This window comes from Setaria viridis, chromosome 5, assembly GCF_005286985.2.
Source record: "Setaria viridis chromosome 5, Setaria_viridis_v4.0, whole genome shotgun sequence".
Taxonomy (NCBI): Eukaryota; Viridiplantae; Streptophyta; class Magnoliopsida; order Poales; family Poaceae; genus Setaria; species Setaria viridis.
Genome location: NC_048267.2, coordinates 35413213 through 35436287, shown reverse-complemented (window position 1 = coordinate 35436287; position 23075 = coordinate 35413213). Strand labels below are relative to the sequence as shown.

At 43.9% G+C, this 23075-nt stretch overlaps 3 protein-coding genes across 3 annotated transcripts; 2 read left to right on the top strand and 1 right to left on the bottom strand.

Moving 5' to 3' along the window:
• Positions 1 to 1593: 1593 nt before the first annotated feature.
• On the top strand, positions 1594 to 2931 carry LOC140222897 (protein ALP1-like). The gene is made up of 4 exons (XM_072294018.1): positions 1594 to 1655; positions 1742 to 2105; positions 2186 to 2411; positions 2492 to 2931. The coding sequence occupies exons 1-4, from the start codon at positions 1594 to 1596 to the stop codon at positions 2929 to 2931; spliced, it is 1092 nt and encodes a 363-aa protein (XP_072150119.1).
• A 591-nt stretch (positions 2932 to 3522) lies between these two features.
• LOC117856490 (uncharacterized) lies at positions 3523 to 4648 on the top strand. The gene is made up of 2 exons (XM_034738844.1): positions 3523 to 4044; positions 4133 to 4648. Exons 1-2 carry the CDS (start codon positions 3523 to 3525, stop codon positions 4646 to 4648), a joined length of 1038 nt encoding a protein of 345 aa, XP_034594735.1.
• Positions 4649 to 7955: 3307 nt separating this feature from the next.
• On the bottom strand, positions 7956 to 16655 carry LOC117857405 (respiratory burst oxidase homolog protein A). The gene is made up of 14 exons (XM_034740051.2): positions 15804 to 16655; positions 15563 to 15722; positions 15350 to 15398; positions 14444 to 14557; positions 11902 to 12324; positions 10799 to 11182; positions 10621 to 10716; positions 10423 to 10538; positions 10113 to 10280; positions 9828 to 9987; positions 9486 to 9683; positions 9245 to 9373; positions 9001 to 9079; positions 7956 to 8597 (listed from the first exon to the last, which is right to left on the bottom strand). The coding sequence occupies exons 1-14, from the start codon at positions 16492 to 16494 to the stop codon at positions 8488 to 8490; spliced, it is 2877 nt and encodes a 958-aa protein (XP_034595942.1). The 5' UTR covers positions 16495 to 16655; the 3' UTR covers positions 7956 to 8487.
• Positions 16656 to 23075: the final 6420 nt, after the last annotated feature.

Sequence of the window (23075 nt, the reverse complement as noted above, 5' to 3'; positions counted from 1 at the left end):
AAGCTTCCAAGTACGCTCCCATCGCATTCGGACCGGATGGATGACGCGCGCACCGACGTTATCAGCCGATCTACCGTAAAGGACCGGAAAGATTTTTGTTCCGGCTCAAAGGCCTAACAACTGTCGGCCTACTAGCAAGCAACGGCCCAATAATCTGAGCCCACTATGGGTGTGATTGGTTGCTCGCATATACCCGGAACCGGGCTCCCCGCGTGCGAGTAAGGCCTGATTGGTTTCCTGGGCCTTCCGCTGGGCCTGTTTCGCCGGATGCAAAAACACCCTGGGAGCCTGGCTCCCGTGGTGCGGCCGATTCGACCTTCTCCCCAGAGCCAGGCTCCGCGGGTGCGGCGGCGCGTGCAAGGCGAGCGCGCGGCGGGCGAAAAAGCTTTGGGCGCGTGCACGCGGGAAGCTTTGGCGCCTTCACTAGGGTTACTGGGCGATTTCGCGCCATCCCGCGGGCATAAAGGTCGACCCCGACCCTTCCCCTTCCCCTTCCCTCTCGCGCAGATTTGTTCCTCCACCGGCGGCTCGCAGGTTAGGGTTACAGCCTTGTCTACTATTTTTGTTGTTTCGGATCTCCGGAGGCCTGATCTACCACCCCCATGTCTTTGTTTTGGTTCGCAGGTTCGAGTTGTTGACGGATCTGTTGGGCCAGGTAAGGTTTTTTTTGCATCCTTTGTTCGGATTTCGTCAAAACCGTAACCCTAGGGTACGATGATCCCACTGACCGGTCCTTTTCTTATGTGACACACGCAGTCCCCCACTGGATCTGAGTTCTTCGGTTGTTCCTAGGTACGATTCTTGAGTTGAAGGACCCGATCTGATTTCTTTATGGTTCGTATGTTCTTTTTTGAAGTTTCCGCACCCGATCTAAAATAAGAAGTTGTGTTCCGAGTGATTCTTATTTTCTTTTGGTTGCTAGGTTTCCCGATCTGACCCCTCCTCCTCCAGACGCCGCTGATCTGTTCGTGGTTCGGTTGCGGAGCTGAGTTCCCCGTCCTCTGACACGCTGTTCTCCCTGTTGCTGTTGTTGCGGTAAAATATCTTAGCCCTTGCCCCTCTGTGCATGCGCATGGTACCCTAAAACCATGCTGTCGATGGTTAGTAGGTGGTTCAAATGATTGGTACCAGTGTTGTTTGATATGTGAGCATACTCTGAGCACACTTGTTCATGATGTTGATGCGTGTATATGGATAGGAGCATGTTTTCCATGTGAATGATATGTTTTTAGATTGGTCTGAGCATTGTTGTTCATGTCAATGATGACTACTATGTTGATCTTATTATTGTTGTCCATGTCACTGATGTTTTACAATAGTCATTTGAGGCATCACTGTGCTGTCAGTGATGTTTTCATATATTGACCTGAGCCTTGTTGTCCTTGTCAATGATGTGATTACATACTGATCTCAGCCTTGTTGTCCATGCCTGTGATGTTTATACATTTAGATCTGAGCTTCTGTTGTCCATGCCAATGATGTTTATACTTTTATGTGAGCTTCTGTTGCCCATGCCAGTGATGTGTTTATATGTACTTCTGAGGATCTGTTGCCCAAGTCAGTGACCCTTATTTTTGCATGTTATTCATATAGATGGGTCTTGAAGACAAGAGACGCATGCTTATTATTCATGCAGCTGCTCTAGTGGCTGCCATGTATGCATTCTTCCTGAATAGGCTTAGGCTGGCTAAACCCTCACGTCCGCAGATTAGTTATGCCCTTTATGAGTGCTATGGACGAGGAAAGGCAAAAAAAATTTGGACAGAATATATAACTGTAATGATGTAGAGTGTGTAAACATGCTTCGCATGAGAAGAGCCCCTTTCTTTAGGCTATGTAATTTGCTTAGGGGCAGGGACTTGCTTAGAGATACCATACATAGCAGTGTAGAAGAGCAAGTTGCTATGTTTCTCCATGTTGTTGGGCATAACCAAAGGTTTAGAGTTATCCATCAAAGTTGGAGGAGATCTGTAGAGACAGTAAGTAGACATTTCAAAGAGGTGTTGTATGCAATTGGTGAACTTAGGCATGAGATCATTAAGGCTCCATCAACTGAGACACCTCTTAAGATTAGAAACAGCTCAAGATGGTACCCATATTTCAAGGTAACTTAGTATCCTTATGACACACATAATGCATAATTCAGTAAAATTTTGTAGATGATTGTGTTGTTGGGTTTATGTAGGATTGTGTTGGGGTTATAGATGGCACTCACATCTATACTAGAGTCCCAGCTAAGATGCAATCAGCATTTAGGGGGAGGAAACACTATACAACTCAAAATGTCCTAGCTGCAGTGGACTTTGATTTGAAGTTCACTTATGTGTTGGCTGGCTGGGAGGGTTCTGCACATGATGCCACCATTCTAGCAGATGCACTAGAGAGAGAGGATGGTTTAAGGGTTCCAGAAGGTAATGAACTAAATTAGTTCCTTAAACCTAGTTACAAACTAGTTGACTGTAGGACTAATACCTGTTTATAATCTTTCTAGGGAAGTTCTATCTGGTAGATGCTGGATATGCATGCCGTCCTGGATTCCTACCTCCTTACAGGGGTACTAGATATCATCTTAATGAGTTCGGTGGTAGGAATTATCCAACCAATCCAAGGGAGCTGTTCAATTTGAGGCATTCTAGTCTGCGTGTTACGGTTGAAAGGGCTTTTGGGGCTTTAAAAAATAGATTTCGCATTATTGACAACAAACCTTTTCATCCATTCAAGACACAAGTGAAGTTGGTCCTTGCTTGTTGCATCTTACATAATTGGATTCTAGGGCATGGACCTGATGAGGTTATTCCTCTTGAGTCCACATGGAAGCCTAATTCTGTTAATGGACATGGGGTCCCTGTTGATGACAATGCAGCTTGGGCTTCTGTTAGAGATGAATGGGCTAATGAAATGTGGGCTAGTAGGGGTAATGCACATTTGTAGACATTGGATAACTTTGCTACTGTGTTGTAATGTTCTGTTCCCTTTGTACCTTCAAACATTGGACAACTGGTCTATGATGTTATGTTATTCCTGTTTCTTTCTCATATTGAGGCTTGGGCAACAATGCTATGATGATCTGTTATTCCTCTTTCTATCTCACTTTGAGGCTTGGACAACAATGCTATGATGATCTATTATTCCTCTTTCTATCTCACTTTGAGGCTTGGACAACAATGCTATGTGTTTGTGTTATTCCTCTTTCTTTCTCACTTTGAGGCTTGGACAACAATGCTATGATGTTTGTGTTATTCCTCTTTCTTTCTCACTTTGAGGCTTGGACAACAATGCTATGATGACCTGTTATTCCTGTTTCTTCCTTACTTTGAGTCTTGGACAAGTGTGCTATGATGATATATGCATTCTGTTAGTTATCCATGAGGCTTTGGGCTATATGCAATGATGATCTGTTATTATTGTTTGTATATGCATTGTTCTATACATATTGCGCATACATAAGGTTGTGGGCTGTATGCAATGATGTTTTACTAGTTCCTGAGGCAATAGGCAACATGCAATGATGTTTACTAGGACATGGCACAAGTGAATGGTCAGTTTGACCTGCTGGAGGAACTTGAGGCTGCTGAGGTTGCTGCCCAAGCTGCCATCCATGCTGGTGGCCAGGCTGCCGCAGCTGCTGGCGGCCAGGCAGCAGCTCAACCTGCTGCCCAGGCTGCACCTGAAGCTGGTGCCCAGGCTGCCGCAGCTGCTGGAGGCCTGGCTGCAGGTGTTGGTGGTGCTGGGCAGCAACCCAGGGCTGCCATGAGGTGGACTAATGTGATGTCTGCATTTGTGCTTTGCCGGTTCTGTCAACTGATCTCTACTGGTGTCAGAACTGACAAGGGGTTCAAGGAAGTGCACTTGAACCAAGTTGCCAAGAGTGTGGTTGAGTTCTCAGGGCTTGAGGTCACAGGGACTCAGGTCTACAACCACTTGAGGAAGTGGAGACAGAGGTGGGTCAGGGTGATCAAGCTGAGAGAGCTGAGTGGTGCACTGTGGGATGATGACAACTTCATGATCACTTTGGAGGATGAGCACTACAAGGGCCATGTGCAAGTAATGATGTCATGTTTTCACTACTAACTATACAATGATGTGACCATCTGTCAAGATGAACTAATACCATTTGTTGTTTGCATTTCAGGCATACCCAAAGGATGCTGAACTGTTGAACAAGCCCATTGAGAACTACCAGCAGATGGAGGTGATCTTTGGGAATGGGTTGGCAACAGGGAAATATGCTATGGGATCCAGTGAACCTTTGGGGTCCCCTTCTGACTTTGCAGATTCAGAGAATGACCACATTAAGCTGGATGATATGGCAGGTAAGGGACAACCTGCTGGTCCTCTTGGTTCAGAAGGAGGGAACAAGAGGAAGAGGTCCATGCTTAGTGAGGGGGACATTTTGGTGATGCAAGGTATGACTGAAGCTGTGAACAATGTTGCTAATGCCATTATTCAGACCAAGGTAGAGGATGTGCACCCTGATCTCTATGATGCTATCATGTTCATGCCTGGTTTCACTGATGAAGAACTGATGTCTGCCTATGAACACCTTCTTGGCAACAAGGCTCATGGTACTACTTTTGTCAAGATGAATGATTCCCACAGGGTGCTGTGGTTGAAGACCTACTTGGCAAAGCACTTCTACATGGACTGAGGCTCTAGTGCACGGGCCTACTTTTGTGCAGTGACTATTCTTTTGTGCAGTGACTGCTGATCAGATGGTGGCTTCTTTTTGTGCATGAGCCTCCTGGTCCACTCCTTCATTCTTTTGTGCAGTCAGGCTGACCCTGTTCTGTTAGGTGCCTCGTGGTAGATGATTTGTGACTGAACAATGATTCATCAGATGTGATGACTGTGTGACTGGTGATGACTGAGCATGTGCCCATTGCCTATGATGGTGCTGTGTTGATTCTGAGCATATGCCATTGCCTATGATGTTGCTGTTGCTTTATTGTTATTTTGATTCTGAGCATATGCTTGTTGCCTTTGATGGTCCTGTGTTGGTTCTGAGCATATGCCCATTGCCTATGAGGTTGCTGTTGAGTTGTTGTTATTTTCATTCTGAGCATATGCCCAATGCCTATGATGGTGCTGTAGTGCCTGCCCTTGCTTTGTTGCTTTCATGTCATGCCATATGCTCAACTTTGTGCAGGTACTTGTGCTGCCTTGTCAATGTTGCTGCTGTTTTGATATTGCATAGCTTCTGTTGTCCTTTTATCATGATCAGTGCATTCTGGTCATTTTTCTATTTCCTTTAATGTGGTCCACAATCTTGTCATTAGCCCTTTGCTACATGATCTGTCATGTTAGTTAACAGATTACTTGCATTATTGTCAGATTACTTGTTAGCCCAATTATAGATGGTGCTGTGTTAATTTCTGTCATTTGCCATTTCTGTTATCTCAAATTGAGCACTTGTTGTCAGGTTATTTCTAAGGTCAATGCTACTTTGATCTGTGTTAATTTGTGTCATTTACCTACTTCCTTTAACCTGTTCCTGAATCTGAGCATTAGCCCTTTGCATATGCATTCTGTCATTTATGTTTTCTGAAATTTACCACTTGTTGTTAGGTTATTTGTAAGTACAAGTGGACTTTGTAGAGTGCTAGTTGCTGTCATTCTGCTACTCCAATGATCCTGTTCCTGAATCTGAGCATTAGCCCTTTGCCAATGATCTGTCATATTTGTTTTCTGAAATTGACCACTTATCAGGTTATTTGGTGCTACAATTGCACTTTGTTCTGTGCTAATTGCTGTCATTTAGCTAATTCCTCTGTTATTCCTGAAACTGAGCAGTAGCCCTTTGGCAATGATCTGTCATTTTTTTTTCATAAATTGAGCACTTGTCAGGTTATTTGGTGGTACAATTCTAGATTTTGTGCTAATTGCTGTCATTCAGCTAATTCCTCTAACCTATTCCTGAATCTGAGCAGTAGCCCTATGCCAATGATCTGTCATTTTTTTTTCTGAAATTGAGCACTTCTCAGGTTATTTGGTGGTACAATTGGAGTCTGTTCTGTGCTAATTGCTGTCATTTACTTACTTCCTCTAACCTATTCCTGAATCTGAGCAGTAGCCCTCTGAGCAATGACCTGTCATTTTTTTCCTGAAATTGAGCACTAGTCAGGTTATTTGGTGGTACAATTGGACTTTGTGCTGTGCTAATTGCTGTCATCTAGCTACTTCATTGACCCTGTTCCTGAATCTGAGCATTAGCCCTTTGCCAATGATCTGTCATTTTTGTTCTCTGAAATTTAGCACTTGTTGTCTGTTTTTTTGTAAGGCCAATGATACTTTGTTTTGTCCATTTTGTAGAACACATGGCGTGGTACGTTGTCACTGTTGGTCGTCACACTGGAGTCTACTGCAGTTGGGAGGCTTGCCATGATCAGGTGAATGGATTCAAGGGAGCATGCTACAAGAAGTACAAGACCAAAGACAAAGCGATGGAAGCTTTTCATGGTGCCAAATTTCAACCTACTGACCTACCGGCGCAACCTCGACCTATTATCAACAATGGTCAATGGGACTGTAAATATATGTTCATGTTGTTAGAGGCTTTAATTATCTTAGTTCAAGCTGTAATAATAGTGGTTTTAGTTTCAAAGTCTAAGTAATTTTAGTTTAGGGGGTGTTTGGATAGCAGGTGCTAAATTTTATAGCACCTGTCACATCGGAGGTTTGGACACTAATTAGGAGTATTAAACATAGTCTAATTACAAAACTAATTGCACAACCCCTAGGCTAAATCGCGAGACGAATCTATTAAGCCTAATTAATCCATCATTAATGAATTGTTACTGTAGCACCACATTATCAAATCATGGACTAATTAGGCTTAATAGATTCGTCTCGCGATTTAGCTAGGGGTTGTGCAATTAGTTTTGTAATTAGACTATGTTTAATACTCCTAATTAGTGTCCAAACATCCGATGTGACATGTGCTAAAATTTAGCACATGCCTCCCAAACACCCCCTTAGTTACAAACTCTACTTTCCTCAAACTATGTTCAGCTAGGTAACCTCACCTTCTCAATGCAAGTGGTGATTCGAACTGCCTGTATGCGACCAACCAAACCGCGTCTGTTTTTTGAATTCTAAATTCGTACGTGCAATCAATCACCGTATCTTTGCAGCCTGGTTCAACTCAAACGACAACCAAACACGACCCCATTGCATCCCCACATCCTGGTTCCGGCCGGCCAGGTTCCCCGGTGCGAGCCAGGCTGCTCAGGGAAGAGAACAAATCACACCCTATATGATCCACTGCCCGCACCACTCCTATCTTCTTCCGCTTCTCACGTCTTCACAGCTCGTCCTGCGTCGTCCTCCCAATCACACCGGCGCCGCCTCCGCCGCACCCCAGCCCCTCCCCCACGGTGCCCTGCCAGCCTCGTAGCTTCCTCTCCGTCCACCACCGGCGTCTCCTGGCGCCCACGCTGACGCTGCCTCGCCTCGCCGCCAGCCTGGCCTTCGGCTGCCTTCCTCTCGATCAATCGATAAGAGTCCCAACTCCAGACTGCCAAGGTTTACCGTCGCTTGCTCCAATTGCTACATTCAGAAGGTGGGTTCAGCGATACTTTGACGTGCACCAGTAGCTTAAACGATCGCGGGAGATTTCGCTCAAGTTAACCTCCAGTACAGCATCTCTGTATCCCTGAAGATTGTAGTAACGGGGAATACTTGTACGCTTGCCTTTTTCCCCATTCCTGGTCAGAACGGCTGAATGCAGGTGATGTTCAGAGTCTGTAAAGTACTACTCCTTCTCTCCCGAATTGTTCGTTATTTTGGCATTTATAGATTCATAGATTTTACTGTGTATCCAGACATAAGCATAGTATACATGTATCTAGACATATGCATAGTATATATGTATCTAGACACAGGCATAATATATATTTAGGTGTATAGTAAAAATTATAAACCTAGAAATATTAAACGGGCTACAAGAAACACTCAAATTGAGTATACCATCTTCCCTTTTCACCTCCTTTTGTTTTGCTTTTCTGTGTGTAAGTACAAATGTAAAAGATATTCGTGCTTCTGGCCTTAGCCAGACACTCAGCTGCATGAAAAAAAATATACAATTAAATAGCCTTGTGACTAGTGGTATCCCTCCTATGTCCTATACCATGCTACCGACAATCCCAACTAAATTAAGGACCCCAACCTCTTCATGTGTGCACTGTACATTGGAGACCAACTGGAAGGGAACTCCTCACAGTTCCACTGGGCATTGAGGGTCCAATCTGTAGATGGATGATTGGACGTCACATGTATCATCTATGACTGTACACAAAATCACCTCTTTTTTGTGCTCTTATTCATTTGAGAGCAGCCACCAGAAACAAGATAGGGTGTCAGATGTTAATCACTTCATGGTGGCTTCTCCCCTTTGCTCTCTCCTGTCCTTAGTCCCGATGAATATACCAAGACAAAAATGCTGTACACATACATAATTTATCCTTGTTCGCCACCGGGTATTTACTTGAATCAGAAATGCTCCTTGTGGAACTCGAATTTCGTTGTGCTTTTCCCATTGAATTCATGGCAAAGTTTGTTTAGTTCTTGTGCAAGAACTGGTGCTCCACAGTAGAATACACCTGCGCGCAAACAAAATTTTCTTTTACAAAATGCATAGATGGTATAACTCTAATTTATTTTCTTTTCTGGATTACACAAGATAACTATACCATTAAAAAACAGTTTGATTGCATCGGTCACACGCGCTCCTCTGGGTAAAGTTGTTAATGGAAATGAAATACTAAATCAGCTTGAGCTACCTATTTTCACTGTTTCGCTCAATCATACAGGCCAAACCTTAATGAATTTTGATTTCAGTCTATAAATTGCTGATGCATTTTTTTGCATATTTATGTAGTGGTGTGTCTTATGAAACGATAAATAGATGAAGTTTTGATAAAGGACACAACTCATTCACAAGGATGTGCATGACTCTATATAAAAAACAGAGAAGTTTAATTAGACAATGTAATGTAGACTTACCTATCTTGGCATACGGATGCTTAGAGGCAATTTTAGATAGGACCTTTTTCCAATTTGGTCTTGCAAAGTGTGTCCGTACCTGCAAAATCAGCATATGGATGATGAGATATGACTCTTAGCTTGATATCTTAAAAGGTGATTGAACACTGTTTTGATCATTTATGCTAATAGATGTCAGGTACTAAACTCACATTCTAAATATAATTGACTTATGTGGAGCTGCTAATTGTCCTACAGTACTTACTTTAGTCCCAGAGACAATGTCAACACCATTCTTGGCATGGTTCAGAGTTTGAAGCATGGTGATGAGCGCTGACCGAGCATCCCCTTCCTCATAAACACTAGTGAGGTAGTTGTGCATCTCAATGATATTCTAGAATGGAGCAAAGGTAAACTGTTAGTAAACTCACGAAAGGGAACATAAGATTTCTGATGAGAACAAGTCACACTTCAAACAAAACAAGAGGTCAATTGGTACTATGTACCCTTTGGTCCAATTCAGCGATCTCATTCATGACTCCTTTGAACCAATCAAAAGAACCTTGCTCACGTGTAACCCAATAAAAGTAAGCATTTGTGGTCCTTAGAACCCTCTTTGGTTTTGAGGTGACTGTCATAAGTGTTCCCAGATCAATGTGCGGCTTATTTGGACCAACTGGAGGATAAAGATCAGTGGAAGCATCCTGTCAACACATGTGCACACACAGAATTGTTGTTAGAAAGATGCCAGAATACTACAGAAAGAAGATTGCTCAAATGTAATCTGTTATTTCACTAATTAGATTAAGAAAGGTGACAAGTGAAGATATGGAAAATAGTAATTTTACCTCCTCTTCCTCCATTTTGATGATATTGTTAAGCAGATCTTTCAGTATGCTGATAAAAGGAGTTGCACCAATTCCTAATCCAACTAGTAGAAGAACATCATACTTGCTGTAATCCTGAGCAGGAGAACCGTAAGGTCCATCAATCAGAAGCTTTGGTAAACTGCATTGTCAAAAGACAAATATTATAACCCATGGTTTGTTAAGGAGCTATAATGCACAGATTCAACCCTTTTTAATGATGCTCGTAGTGGTGTGGGGATGGGGATGGGGATTGGGGGTTCATACGCTTTCTTGGTTGTCTCATCTGCTCTAAGAAGGCCACTTTTACCACCCACTGGGGGTTCACAAGCTGCTGCAAATACCCTCTTGAGCTCTCGTGTCCAGTCACCAAGTTGTCGAACATGAATGCTGAGAAAATCATCCCCAGGCGCTGAAGTAATTGAGAACGGATGCCTGCGAAGAGAAAGGAAATGCAAATGCTCAACGTGCAATGGGCTGCATCAAGACTGCATTTATATGAAATATTCACGAAATTTGTTCCAGTCCTAGCAATGGTATGGTTCAATCAAAATCTAGTGCTGCAAGTACCAATTACCACTCAAAGGGTGACACTGCTGGACATTGAACAAACATATATTGCCCACTCTTGTACCGGAAAGCAGGAGGCTTGGACATTTGCAATGTCAACACGTTACCAGGATATATGGCCACCTGAAAGAGGGAAAAATACTAGATTAGTTGCTGGAAAAAATACAGGATATATGCTCAAGTTTCTCATGTCTTTTTGATTGACCTTCAATAGCCTGACAGAATAACTGCCAGACCTGAAGAACCTCAGCACCCTCTCCCCTACATACAAGCAAACAGGCACCGCCAGATACATCCATGTCTGTATCAAAAACAAATACCTTAGGACTCAAACTTCAATTGTTTCATGTAAAGAGAATGAAGACAAATAAATAAAATCTCACCGTTTTTCTGTACCAGACATGAATGAGGTACAGCCACTGGCCATGAACAATGAGTGCCAGATACACAATAATGAACAAATGATGAGAGTACCAGAAGGCATTAAAGCCAGTCAGTTTGTCGAATGGTTTTGGAAGCTTCACCAAGCTACGGCGGAACCACCGTGTTGCTAAAGTGAAAGCTATAACCATGCAGATCACCATAATTAGACCGGTGATGCCCTCCACTCCTTTGACCAATGTAAAATATGTTGGCTTTATTTCCCCGAAGTACTGCCCCAGAGGAGCATACTTCTCATCTGATGATTTTATAAGCCGCGGAAAATCACATACAAGGTGGTTCCCAGCATGGAGGATTATACCAACAACAATTGCCGCTGCAATAGTCTGCCCATTAGAACAACAACAAAAAAAATATCTTGCTGTTAGTTTTCTGAGATGGTCAAAGCAGTAACAATATTCATGTGGCATCTAGTGAGTAGCAGCCCATGTAACTCAAATTCCCATAGTTGTTAAATGTAGGCTCTCTTCTACCACACTAATATGATAAAGTTATTCTTGGTCGTTGCACGTGAGTAAGCATATGTCTTTTATCTTACTGAAAAAAAGGGAAAAGGTATACAATGTGTTTCTGTACAGATAGGATGGAGCGCAGAGTACCAACTTATTCCAGCAGGTGGACAGTGTGTTTTGTGCTTTTTGTGTACATGCTATGCTCTGCTTATGATTCAATTCATAAGGAATTTTAACAGAATTTAGTATCTATAGGACATGAGTAACTGAATACATTTTTTTCATTTTTATGGATCACTGAATAAATTATTGTGGCTCACGATGCATTGGTACATAAATACACACATCGAATGAACAGAACGGTAAAAACAATTCTTGTATTCTAATTCAACTTCGCTGAGTGCATAGTTCCTTTTTTAAGAAAAATAAGGTTAAACCCATGAAAATAATGTTGAAACTGCCTACATCTACATGAACAGATGGGGACTCACATCATTTCAGCCTAAATTCATTGATTCAGGTACAAACATACAGTAATATTAAATTCTACAACTATATGTATAAAAAGAGGCAATGATAAACTAATGGCTAACCTTGTGGAAGTTTATATTATCATCAAATGGTAATGCCCATGCAGCCCTTGTATTTCTCAACCATGTAATGGTGTTTCGGCATACTGGCAGGAGGATAATTGCCATGTTCAGCTTCAGAGTTTCAGCAGCACCTTTTGCAGTTGTCACGCAGTAGCCCATCACATTAAAGACATACCTGTTGCGATACTGCATGAACTTCCAAGTGAACAGTCCAGCCATTATCCCAATCCACAATGCAAGTACCCACAGGCGTTTCCAATTATCCTCCAAGTAGTAACTAAGTGTGGTGCTTATTTTGCGAATTGGACTCTTTTTCCTTAAGCCTGCTAGGTTCTGGCTTAGTGCTTGGCTTGTGTAACTTAGTGCCTGACTGTAGTTCATGTAGGTATCCTTCTGCAATAGAAGTGTCTCCAACTGCCACAACTGCAAAACCAACAAGCAGCGTATTCTTTAGAACTAGTTAATACCAAAATCCACTTTGTCAGTAACAGATTAGAATTTTAGACCAATAAAAAAACTGATATTCTATGAATAAACAATAGGCCATTATTTCATACAAGTTATCAAGAAGGAATGTCACATTGTTACAAACTGATAGGCACACCAGCTAAGCGCACATCTGGAGATGACCAAGGTTGGCATAAGTATACAAGGTAAATACAGTGTTTTGTTATTAAACAAAATGAGACCCTCTCATCAGCTGAACAACTTGTGCTCAAGAGAAACAAGATTTACGTGCATAAGAACATCCATAATGCAGCCTAAAAGATTATGCACACATATAGTTCGAATAATTCTGCAAAAAGAAGCAAATGCACAAGTACAAAAAAATAATCTATGCACATTATTGAGGGAAGTTTCCCTTGACAGACATTAAAAAATAAAGTTTGCTTACAGTAGGAATATATTAGTATGCCGTATCAATAAAAATTAATATGTTATGACATTTAGAAAAGAAATTTTATAACTGGCATGTCGTAAAGTAAGATGTACTACCATGCAATAGGAATCAAAGCAACATAAGTCAAGATTAAAGAGGTTTTAAACAGTGCAGTTATTCCACAACTATTAGAACAAAATTCAAATTAATCTACACAGTATTATTGTAACACTATTCGATTTAATAAATACAAAATTAGACTTGCTAGTATTGGCATGTCTTGTGTCAATATGGGAAACAACTAAATATAAAGATAAATTCTTTGTTTCTAGACATTCATCACCTTACAGAGGAATATAATTTGATCCTATCTCAATTTGAAGTGACAATCTTCAAATAGCTACCGAATGGCTGCTCACTAAGTTACAGAACATAAGAGCAATTTTATCCTGTGTATTTTGTGATCTATCACAGCATTACAGATTAGAAAAAATCAAGGTAGTAAAGTTCTGATGTTCGCGCTACTTCACTAAAAATATAAGATGAGTTAAAATTACTCATCAATGCAATGAACAAGTTGCGTGGAAACATGATGCCTACCAAGACTGCAGCGTAGCCCCCAACTGGTTTTAACTTTTAATAGCATCTGGTGTCGCGCATGGCTCTTATGACCGTGGTATTCAAAGTATTTGTGATGCACATGCAATAATTATGTCTAGAGAAAGTGGGGATTGGACTCGAATCCCCTGGTAGCATGGCCTCGGCTGGTCTAACCCTGCACCCTATGAATGTGGTCTAACACGACACATAACATGACAACAGAAAAGGCCAATGGGAGCATCATGGCCCAGCAAAACACCCCCATACTATGTCAAGACTCAAGAGTAAGAAGAAGAAAAAGGAGGCATTGAAACTCTGCAATCAACTTTCATAATAGTGTTAACTAGCCAGTCGTGGTTGCTAATCTGCTGAAATCAGCATGCCTAACCTTTGGAGTGTAGTAACATTATTTCTTCTATACTCATGCAGATGACAACGCCCTTTCAAAGAAAAAAAAGAGGGTCAATGGCTATGAGGAGGTGGTGGGGCAACTGTGAACTGTGAGCGGCAAGGATGACATTGAACTCGGCAGATCAATGAAGCATTAGAAATGCATGCAAGCTGGTCCACATCTCCTCACCGACTTCGATTTAAATGATGATGGGAACGAGAATTTTATAGGAAATCTTCAATATTTTTTTATTATGAATAGTGCATTCGTTGCATGTTACTCGAGTTCTAACGTAGGCATGGGCAAAGTTTTATTGCTACCACAGTAATGGATAGGCTCTTTGGCCGGTAGAAGAGCACCCGTCACCAAGCAATCGGGGCAGAAAAATAAAGTATATATGGATACGGGCATTTTATAATCGGATACTGGTACTGATCCACTACTTTGGCGTAAGAAACAACCCCAGTCAACTACTTAGTCTGCATTCATCAACTTACTGCCAAAATGCAGTCTTCTCTATATATGTTCCTAAACAAATACTAAGTTAACTTCCTTTCAGCTTAGCTATGCTATTTCGTCACCACTGTTGCTGACATTAAACATGTGGTCAGGAGCCAAATTGTTACATTGCATAAAATCAGTATGATTGCGAGCAAATACAGTAAGCTTACCTCGATGTAGCCAAGTCCTTCGGGATCAAGCTCTTCCATGATTAGAGCGGCGTACTCTTCAGCCTGTTCCTTAAGCCTGGACAGCTTGTTGGCAGATGCACTTAACATGATAATCTGGAATGGTAGAAAGGGAAATGTAAGTTAGTACATCCAGGTGATCTCACATTTTACCAAACCACTAGAAAGTAACCCACAACGACCAAGATGGCTGACTCGATTCCTTACACAGTGACAACTGTGAAAGGCACGTACACAAGCTCACCAAGCCACCTTTCTACGCATTTGTTTCAGCGGATCAGAGAAAAAAAGATTAGCTGGCGTGACGGAAATGCCCCTCACCTACTGCCGCTGGACTGCAGACTCCCATCCGCTGAAAATTTACAAGAATGCCCTCACACGTTCTAGAAAGAAAGGTGCCCCTTTCCTGAAGGCTAGGGGGGAAAAACGAGTGTCCCAAAACTGGCAGGTAGGAGTGGGTAATGGCGTGATGCTTTCCACGCCGGTTTCGCTCACCGACTACGATTAGATGCCAATACTTTCCGCGCATACCCTTCCTTTCCCTATGAACATTTCCTCTAAACCCCCTCTTGTCGGATTATCACTGGTTTACTAAGGTTTCTCCTCCACTCAAACATAATTAAGAAAGCATACTAATCGGCAAAGGTCTGCGACATGGATGCGCTACCTATTAGAAGAACAAGAGCAGATATGATCGTGGCAGGGGAAAGGAATTAGACAGCTCAATGGACCAAATATAAAAACTCTTGCCGTCAAAGGACACCTAAAGTAATCCGATTTTGAAGTCCCCAAATAGCAAATCCAAATAGGGCGAAGGAAAAGGGCAAACTGCTCGTACTGCGCGACCACCAACTCCAAGTCCAAGCACAGCCAGTGTTTGTTGCTTACCTCTTTCACCTCCTCCTCACCAATCCGGCCGTCCGCGTTCTTATCCACCCTGATTGAAGCAACCAAGAACATGTGATGAAATGAATACTATTGCTGATGACGCTGTTCTTCTAATAACATTAACAAGAAATAAAAAATACCATTAACAAATAGCAGAGTAGCTAGCTAAGCTAGAAGTGGAGTAATGGTGAGCATGGTTTTGAGGTGGTTTACATGTCAAAAAAGATCTGGAGGCGGGAGTCGAAGCTGTTATCGGTGATCTGCTGCCAGATCTCGCGCAACTCCTCCTTGTTGATTTTGTCGACCTGCATCTGCCGCCGCCGGCTCAATGTGTCGAACAGCTCGAGCGCGAACTCCTTCGATTCCGTCATCCCTGCAAGCTCACCTCGCCAATATTTCAATGACTGTGGGAGCAAAATGGAGGGCAAGTCGAGCGCGCGCGGCGTGTTGGTACCTATGCATTCCGCGAAGTCGGCGCGGGAGAGGAAGCCGTCGCAGGCGAGGCGGTCGAAGTTGGCCTGCACCTCCATCCAGGCGTTGTTGGCCTTGTTGCTGCTGATGAAGCGGAGGCCGCGGAGCGCCTTGTGCGCGCCGGAGCGCGTGCGGTCGAGCTGCGCGCGCTGCCGCCTCGCGGCCCGCGCGGCAAGGGCGGACTCGATGCCGGAGGTTGGCTGCTGCTGGTGCCCCTGCCCTTCCGCGCGGCTGTGGGTGCGGCCGAAGCGCTTGGTGAGGTCCTGCGAGAACTGGCGCGCGATGGACATGGCCTCCGCCTTGAGCTCCTGCGAGAACTGCAGCAGCCGGTGCGACGAGGTCCGCCTGATCGACGGCGACCTCGACCGTGACGACGACGACGCGCCGCCCGCATGGTCCCCGCGCGCGCCCAGCGGCAGCCTCGGCGCCCCGCCGGTAGCCGCCGCCGCCGCCGCCGCCGCCGCCGCGGCCGGCTCGACGCTCCGCAGGATAATGGTGTCGTCCTCCTGCAGGTCGAGCGTGACCTCGACCAGCTCCTCCCCGTCGTCGGAGCTGCGGTCGGATCCCCGCGGCGAGGAGCCCGTGCTGAGCGACCGCGGCGTCGTCCCCGCCGAGCCGCTCCATCGCTGGTGGTGGTGGCCCGCGCCCGCCGCGGGGGCGGCGCCGCCCCTCATCGCCGGGGCGAATCAGAAGCCGCTTTCCAGCGCGGCTCCCGGAAGAGTCCAATGCGTCGCAGGCGAGACGCGCTCGGCGGCTGGATGGATGGATTTGGGGTGGCTTTGGAATCTCTGGGGAAAGGCGCCCGCGACGCGTCCGAGCGGGAGCCGAGCCGACGAAAGAGGGAAGAGCAACGGGAGAGCATATATGAGGAGGCGACCACGACGGGCCGGCCCACGGCCCCACGCTCAAGCACAGCGACAATAATTAACAAAAGTTTTAGTCTTACACTGAAAACTACTACGGGGCAGTACGGACAGCCTAAGTTCTACCTCTGGCGATTAGCCTCGCGCAAATTCGTAGGGATAGAGCAGTCTATTCGCGTGCATTAGATGACGTGGTCCATTTTCCACTTCATCGACTCACGTTGTATTAAGCACGTTATATAGGACCTTTTTTACATGATATAAAGTTAATGAAAAGGTGTGAAATATATATTTTGAAAGAGATATAGTTTGTGCACGAAATCAACATGGTAAAAATAGCCCGCAATTCTTTGTCTTAACAGGGATGAGTTTGCGTAAACCCTTTTTGTAAATGAAATTTACGTGACCTTTGAGGTACTAAGATTCGTCTACTTGACCCCTTGAATTACGAAATCATATTTTGTATGATCTTGTTGACATGGGCACATTACATGAACGCCAACCATGGCAGTAACTTGATGAGTGGGATTGTGATCGGACTGTACGACATGGATTTTTTACGGTACCTCGACACGAACCAATATGAGTTTTCACATTGTTTCTATGAAACGACGCTTCACTCCATTTGGGCGTTCATTCGCTTTCCATTGAACTTCTAGCTAGTCTCTACACACGCTTTAAGTAGAGAAAGCGTGGAGGAAAGCAATTCACGCTCGGTTCAGCCCATAAGGGGATGTAGTACTGCGTTTGGTACGAAAGAGCGCTAGTGTCGTCGCTGTATTCCGGTTCCGGTCAATCGATAGTACTGAGCAGAGAGTCAAGAGGGGTGCTGGAAAAAACAGGGATGCTTTATTATGCACACACGTCGTTTTACATTGGGCTGCTAGAGGAGGAACCTATAGACGACTATTTGTACATTGAAAGAAAAGGAAACTGACAGCCTTCGTATGTAAGCTGTGGCGTATGTGACATGCCACTTTACCTACTAGCTGGGGTGAGTAGGTGGCCATGCATGTTTGCCTACACGGAAGAGGCAAGATGCATGTATGGTTAACGTTGATTCCTTCGTGTTCATGCCTTGGATTGATAATGTAGGCATTGCCGCCGGGACGAAGCCATCGTGTCTCGGGAGTTTATTGGCTCCAAAGGCAAGAAACAGGGTGCATGTTTTAGTTTACATGCAGCGTCATCACCCTCCTCCTAGAGAGAGGAAATAAATTGTGTTTTTTTTCCGTTTTAGATGATGTCGAATGAAAAGACTTGGAACCGCATATATTTTTTTTTCACACAACATATTTTAGCAAGGGGGAGAGAGCTTGCTCACGTAGACATGGATATCATGTTCCATTCCACACCATCGAATCACGTTCGTGTCACATACTCTGATACTCATATGTCATGGGTGAAAGTGAAACCGTATATACATACTACTCTTTCGTTTTATAATATATAAGTTTTTAACTAGTTTTATATTGAGTCGATTTCATTCTAACTTTAACTAATATATGAAAATATATTAACAGTACAATACCAAATAAATACATGCTTATAAAATATTTTATGTCAGATTTAATGAAACTAATCTCATGTTGCAAATGTTGGTGTATTTTTTTTATAATTTGATTAAAATTAAAAAATTCTGATTTAAAGAAATTAAAATAACTTACATTTTGAAACAATGGGAGAACTAGTGAACTACTCTATATATAGAACCTGAATATGTCACAGTCAGTTTGTAAAACGAGTTACATGCGCTGTGCGCGCGACACATCCAGGTCAGTTGATAGATACCGTACGTCATGACCAGATACTTTGAAGCGTAGCGTGATCAGAAGGCTGATACACGCTGATGACGCTATTAGCACACATAACATATATAACTCGAAGGATGCGTACGTGAAGAGCATTGCCCCATGCATGTGTCCAAAAACAACGCCACTGCTACAACAAGCTGCGCAATTCAAGGCGTGCGTGTATATATATACACACACGTTACACGCACAGGGTAAAGTTGCTTTCACGTTTCCGAGAAATATACTCTGTCTTCGATCCAAAATATAAGCCCCTATACATATATAAGTCAAATATTTTTAACCTTAACCACTACCGTCTTAAATTTAATACATTAACAACACAAGGTTGTCATTTCACCATGATACATTCAAGATACTATACTTTTTATAAATATTACTAGTCCAAGTGCTGTATTAGAGATCATGCCAATATTCTAATTTAACAATTTAATCTGTGATCGGAGGGAGTAGTCAAAGACCCTCAAATCGTCCAAAACGGAATTGCAAGGTGCCGAAAGCGCGAAATGGTCAACTTCATTCTTTCAGAAAAAATGAATCCTATGAATCAGTTAATAATCTCCTCAACTAACACACCACAGTCCAGAACGGAAAGAATTTTAGAGGTAACATACTAACATTATAAAACAACCGAATGGCTTCATCACAAGGCTCGGTTCGGTCGCATAAATATTATTCTCTCCTTCGCTATTCGCCACCAAGATACCTGTGCACTCCAGAATTCACTGGCATCCTACTGCCAAATCCAATCAGGGTCCTGGAGAATTTTGTAAGCAAACAGTGGATGGATAAAATAACGAAAAGCTCGCTCAAATCAGCGGGCAGTGGCCCGCAAAACCGTCGGGCCCCCAGATTCGATCGATTCTCATATGCTTGGCTTGAAATCCAGAGGAATGTTGACCTGCCCTAATCCGGGCAAAATCCTAACCGATTCCCAGGAAAAGAGAAAGGGAATCGAAACCTAACCGAAACCTTAAAACCAGCTCCAAACGAGAAAAGAAAATCCGGGTGCGAACCCCAGCCTTAAACACGAAGAGAAGCTGAATAGAGACGGCACTTGCAGCCTTTCAGGGAAGGAGCTCGATCGAGGCTGACACAACCGTGCGTTCCAAACGACACGGGAACCGGGACAAGACGGTTCCTAATACACGAACTGGAATTGACCGATGCCCACTCAGGGGGTAATGCACTTAGGGGGTAATGGATCATAGATCTCATGTCTTCTTCACAATCCAACTTATTTTTAATCAAAATCATATAATCTTATAGCTCGGTCCTTATTGAGCTACATTCTTAAATTTGCTAGGCTAAATTAGAGGCCATTTTACCATCCCTGTGTCCACTTGACATGCAACGCCTGGAAATGTGTGTTCGTGCTAAAGAATTAGCAGACTGCAGACTGAAATATACTTTATCAAACCTGGTATGATCGATGCAGCTTTGTTCAGGGCTTTGACTCGCTACGATCTCCATAATTTAATACACGTACAGCCGTCAACGGGAACTGCTTAACATGATACGCAGTAATTTGATATCCTAATCGCGCATTGATAGTGCGAAAGAATATAGTAGTATAATTCACAGGAGAAATCAAAATAAGCTGCTGGTTTCAGATCCTTCCAGAGCGCTTTCTCCGATCCAGAGAGAAAGCCGTCGTCCGGTACGTAGCCACAGGCGCAGCAGAGGCGATGCCCTTCCCACTTTACAGATATAGACGGAGAACGGCCACCATCTCCTGCTGCTGCCGGTCGCGATCGCGTCGACGCCACTAGCTTAGCTTATCCGTCAACAACCTCCTCCCTCGCGTGCCGTACCCTGGCGGCCTGGCGTTGCGTCGCGTCGCGTACTTGGCGTCCGCGGCGACCGGGACGGATCGATGACACGAGCCCCGGCCCCGAACGGGGCGCACCTTGTGTGATCGCCGAGGCTGACACCCGGAGCGCGGAGCGGGAAGGCACGCTGCGGCACCGCGGGCCGGGCGCTGGGGCTTCGGCCGCGCGCACGCGCGCTCGTTCGTGGTGGCTCTGGAGATCCCCATCCGGCAACACCTGTTCACCACTCGGCGAAGCCCCGTTCCGGCGGCCGCGAGCCACGATGAGAAAAGGCGCGGCCTCGCGCGATCTTTTTCGCGCAAAGTGACATGATTTCGGTGTGGCATGGCAGGCATATGGGAGACGGCAGCATAGCGTAGGGGGGCTCTGGGCCTGGGAGATCAGAGGAATGATTGAGCTGGAGCTAGTTGACTAGGGGATGATTTTGAGCGGTGCGCTGAAACAGGAAGCTGCGGTGCGCGTTTGACCTGCGGCGGCAGTAGTGTCTTCTAAGCCAAGTGTCGGCTACTCGGCTAAAGACTCTTGCAGGCAGGTCTCATCTGTGTCTTGGACAGGTATCAGCTACTACTCAGCTGTGGGCTTTTCAGTTCCACGGCCTGAACAATCTTCTTGCAAAAGTTGGAGGATTCCTTGTCCGCCAAAATCTGCTTCCATTTCACATAGCACAAGATTAAATTAAATTTTAAAAAGAATTACGTAGTTTCAACTAGAGCGACTTCTTAAGTTCAGTGGTTAACCTGTTCATCTCCTATGCATACATTTCAACAATAGATTCGGTGCATTCCAGCTGAGGCGTGGCCTGCAGAATGTATGTTTCTCAGGAAAAAAGAATGATCAAGTTGGCCATCATACAATCTGCAGGCGAAGGAAAATGATGAGTAAAGCAAAATATATAATTGACTAAGCTGTCGTGCATGTTTCCCTGTCTGACTTTGCAATGCAAAGTAGGAAGACCATGAATAAAGCTAAACATCACATTCTCAATCAGATTCAGTACAATAAACTGTGGTAGGTCGCCATGAGATCCAGCACACGTTACCGAAAAAGTTGTTATCAGCTTACAGCGCCTTTGATGAAGTCCAGAGTCATGGGAGAGATTGTCAAAAAAAAAAAACTTCCTAGCTATACGATGGCATTGTGCAGATCACCACAAACTTGCTTGCCACGATGTGAATTCCTTTTCCCTTTCCTATATTTTGTTTGGACAAATGGTCAAGTAAATAATGGCGAATGTGATCGAAAAAAGAGGAAATTGCAAAGGTCCAAATGGTCTGAAGAGTATAATTGCTTTAGAAGGCAGATAGGTTACTTGTACACGAAGAAGCATTTATCCCCTCAAAAGAATTCCTTGACAACCTATCTACCACTAGTACAATATAAATACTACTTCTTACTTCTTTAAGAAAAAGACGACATAATTTGAGTATCAATAATTCAATATATTCTTTCTTGCTTGAGCGGCTTCAACAGAAGATCAACCCACGTGCCCTTTTCTGATTCACCTTACCAGGAACTTCCAACTGTGCTGCAGGAACAGAAGGATGGTTTGGACTTGTAGACTCCAACTTGATGAAAATTCACAAACCGACTTTAATAGCTCACTGATTCAGTATTCCCAGACCAAGTCTAAAGCTAAACTGGGGGTGACTTACATGCACAATGCGATTGCGATCGAACAATGCACGGGAGATCAACTACCGTGAAATGAGAAAACTGAAATGGTGCTTAGAATTTATATAAACAAGTACGTCTGATCCTAAGGTAGCCATGGACTCACCTAACACTCTAGACTAACCTCAGAATGTTAAGTGAGCTCGCCGTTTCAATGGTGATGGAGATGGCAAGGAAGGAATGTAAAGGCAGAAGAGGACCATAGCAAATAGTGTCCAACAGGAAGAAACCCCTGTTCTGAATATGTAAGTACGTACCATCACAGCGTCACTAAGGGCCAAGCAAATGCTATCAATAATGTGATTTGTGGAAGGGTTCAAAAATTAGCCTTGCATATGAGTATCTACTTGATGAACAAAACCATAGTTGCTACTTCAGCATTATGGTAGTCTCACTACCTACAACCATTGTCCTTCGGTTGCTGAGACTTAAGGAAGACTTTTCATAATAAAAAAAGAAAGGAAGCGGAATAATTAAATAATGCAGAGAACTTGCACCATGGCAATCAACTTTATGTAGTAAGGATGCAGAAATTTGGACATATTTCTGTCACGCTAAAGTTCAAATATTGCGCTTCTAGAAGCAAGGTGTGACGCAGTAAGGGCACCAACTACTTCGTTTGCGACCTGAAACACCATGAGGGTGTCAGGCTGCCTAGCCTGTCGTGCTCAGGTGCAGCACTTTTCCAGAGATGGCCACCCATCCTAAGAGCCGGCGATGAACAACCCCACCTGCTCCACGGATATCTTGATGCCCCTTGCTTTCGTCCATGTCGGTAACTTACACTGCCCTCGTTCTTAGTCCTATCTTTTACCTGAAAATAGTCAACAGCGAGAGCTTCAGGAGCTGAAACAGAACCTAGAACTTCAGCTTTTGGTAGCCTTTCATTTTCCCCCTTTGAAGATAACTGATTGGTGATGGCAAAAAATGTGTACCCTGAAGACTTGATAAGAGGCCATTGACAAATATTCGTTTCCTTCGCTAGAGTTGTAGACTATGCATCCAAAAGTGAAAGAGATGTATGGCTACAGCCTACAGGCTACAAAGCAAAGCGCATCCTACTGAATCTCAGTGGAAT

What these genes read in the sequence shown, in the direction of transcription:
- LOC140222897 (XM_072294018.1), top strand. Translation starts at nt 1,594, where the DNA reads ATGGGTCTTGAAGACAAGAGACGCATGCTTATTATTCATGCAGCTGCT. An exon ending in GATGGTACCCATATTTCAAG is followed by an intron (nt 2,106 to 2,185) that starts GTAACTTAGTAT and finishes GGGTTTATGTAG; the next exon opens with GATTGTGTTGGGGTTATAGA. An exon ending in TGGTTTAAGGGTTCCAGAAG is followed by an intron (nt 2,412 to 2,491) that starts GTAATGAACTAA and finishes TAATCTTTCTAG; the next exon opens with GGAAGTTCTATCTGGTAGAT.
- LOC117856490 (XM_034738844.1), top strand. Translation starts at nt 3,523, where the DNA reads ATGGCACAAGTGAATGGTCAGTTTGACCTGCTGGAGGAACTTGAGGCT. An exon ending in ACTACAAGGGCCATGTGCAA is followed by an intron (nt 4,045 to 4,132) that starts GTAATGATGTCA and finishes TTTGCATTTCAG; the next exon opens with GCATACCCAAAGGATGCTGA.
- LOC117857405 (XM_034740051.2), bottom strand. Translation starts at nt 16,494, where the DNA reads ATGAGGGGCGGCGCCGCCCCCGCGGCGGGCGCGGGCCACCACCACCAG. An exon ending in GTGAGGAGGAGGTGAAAGAG is followed by an intron (nt 14,558 to 15,349) that starts GTAAGCAACAAA and finishes CTACCATTCCAG; the next exon opens with ATTATCATGTTAAGTGCATC. An exon ending in GCATCCGTATGCCAAGATAG is followed by an intron (nt 8,598 to 9,000) that starts GTAAGTCTACAT and finishes GTTTGCGCGCAG; the next exon opens with GTGTATTCTACTGTGGAGCA.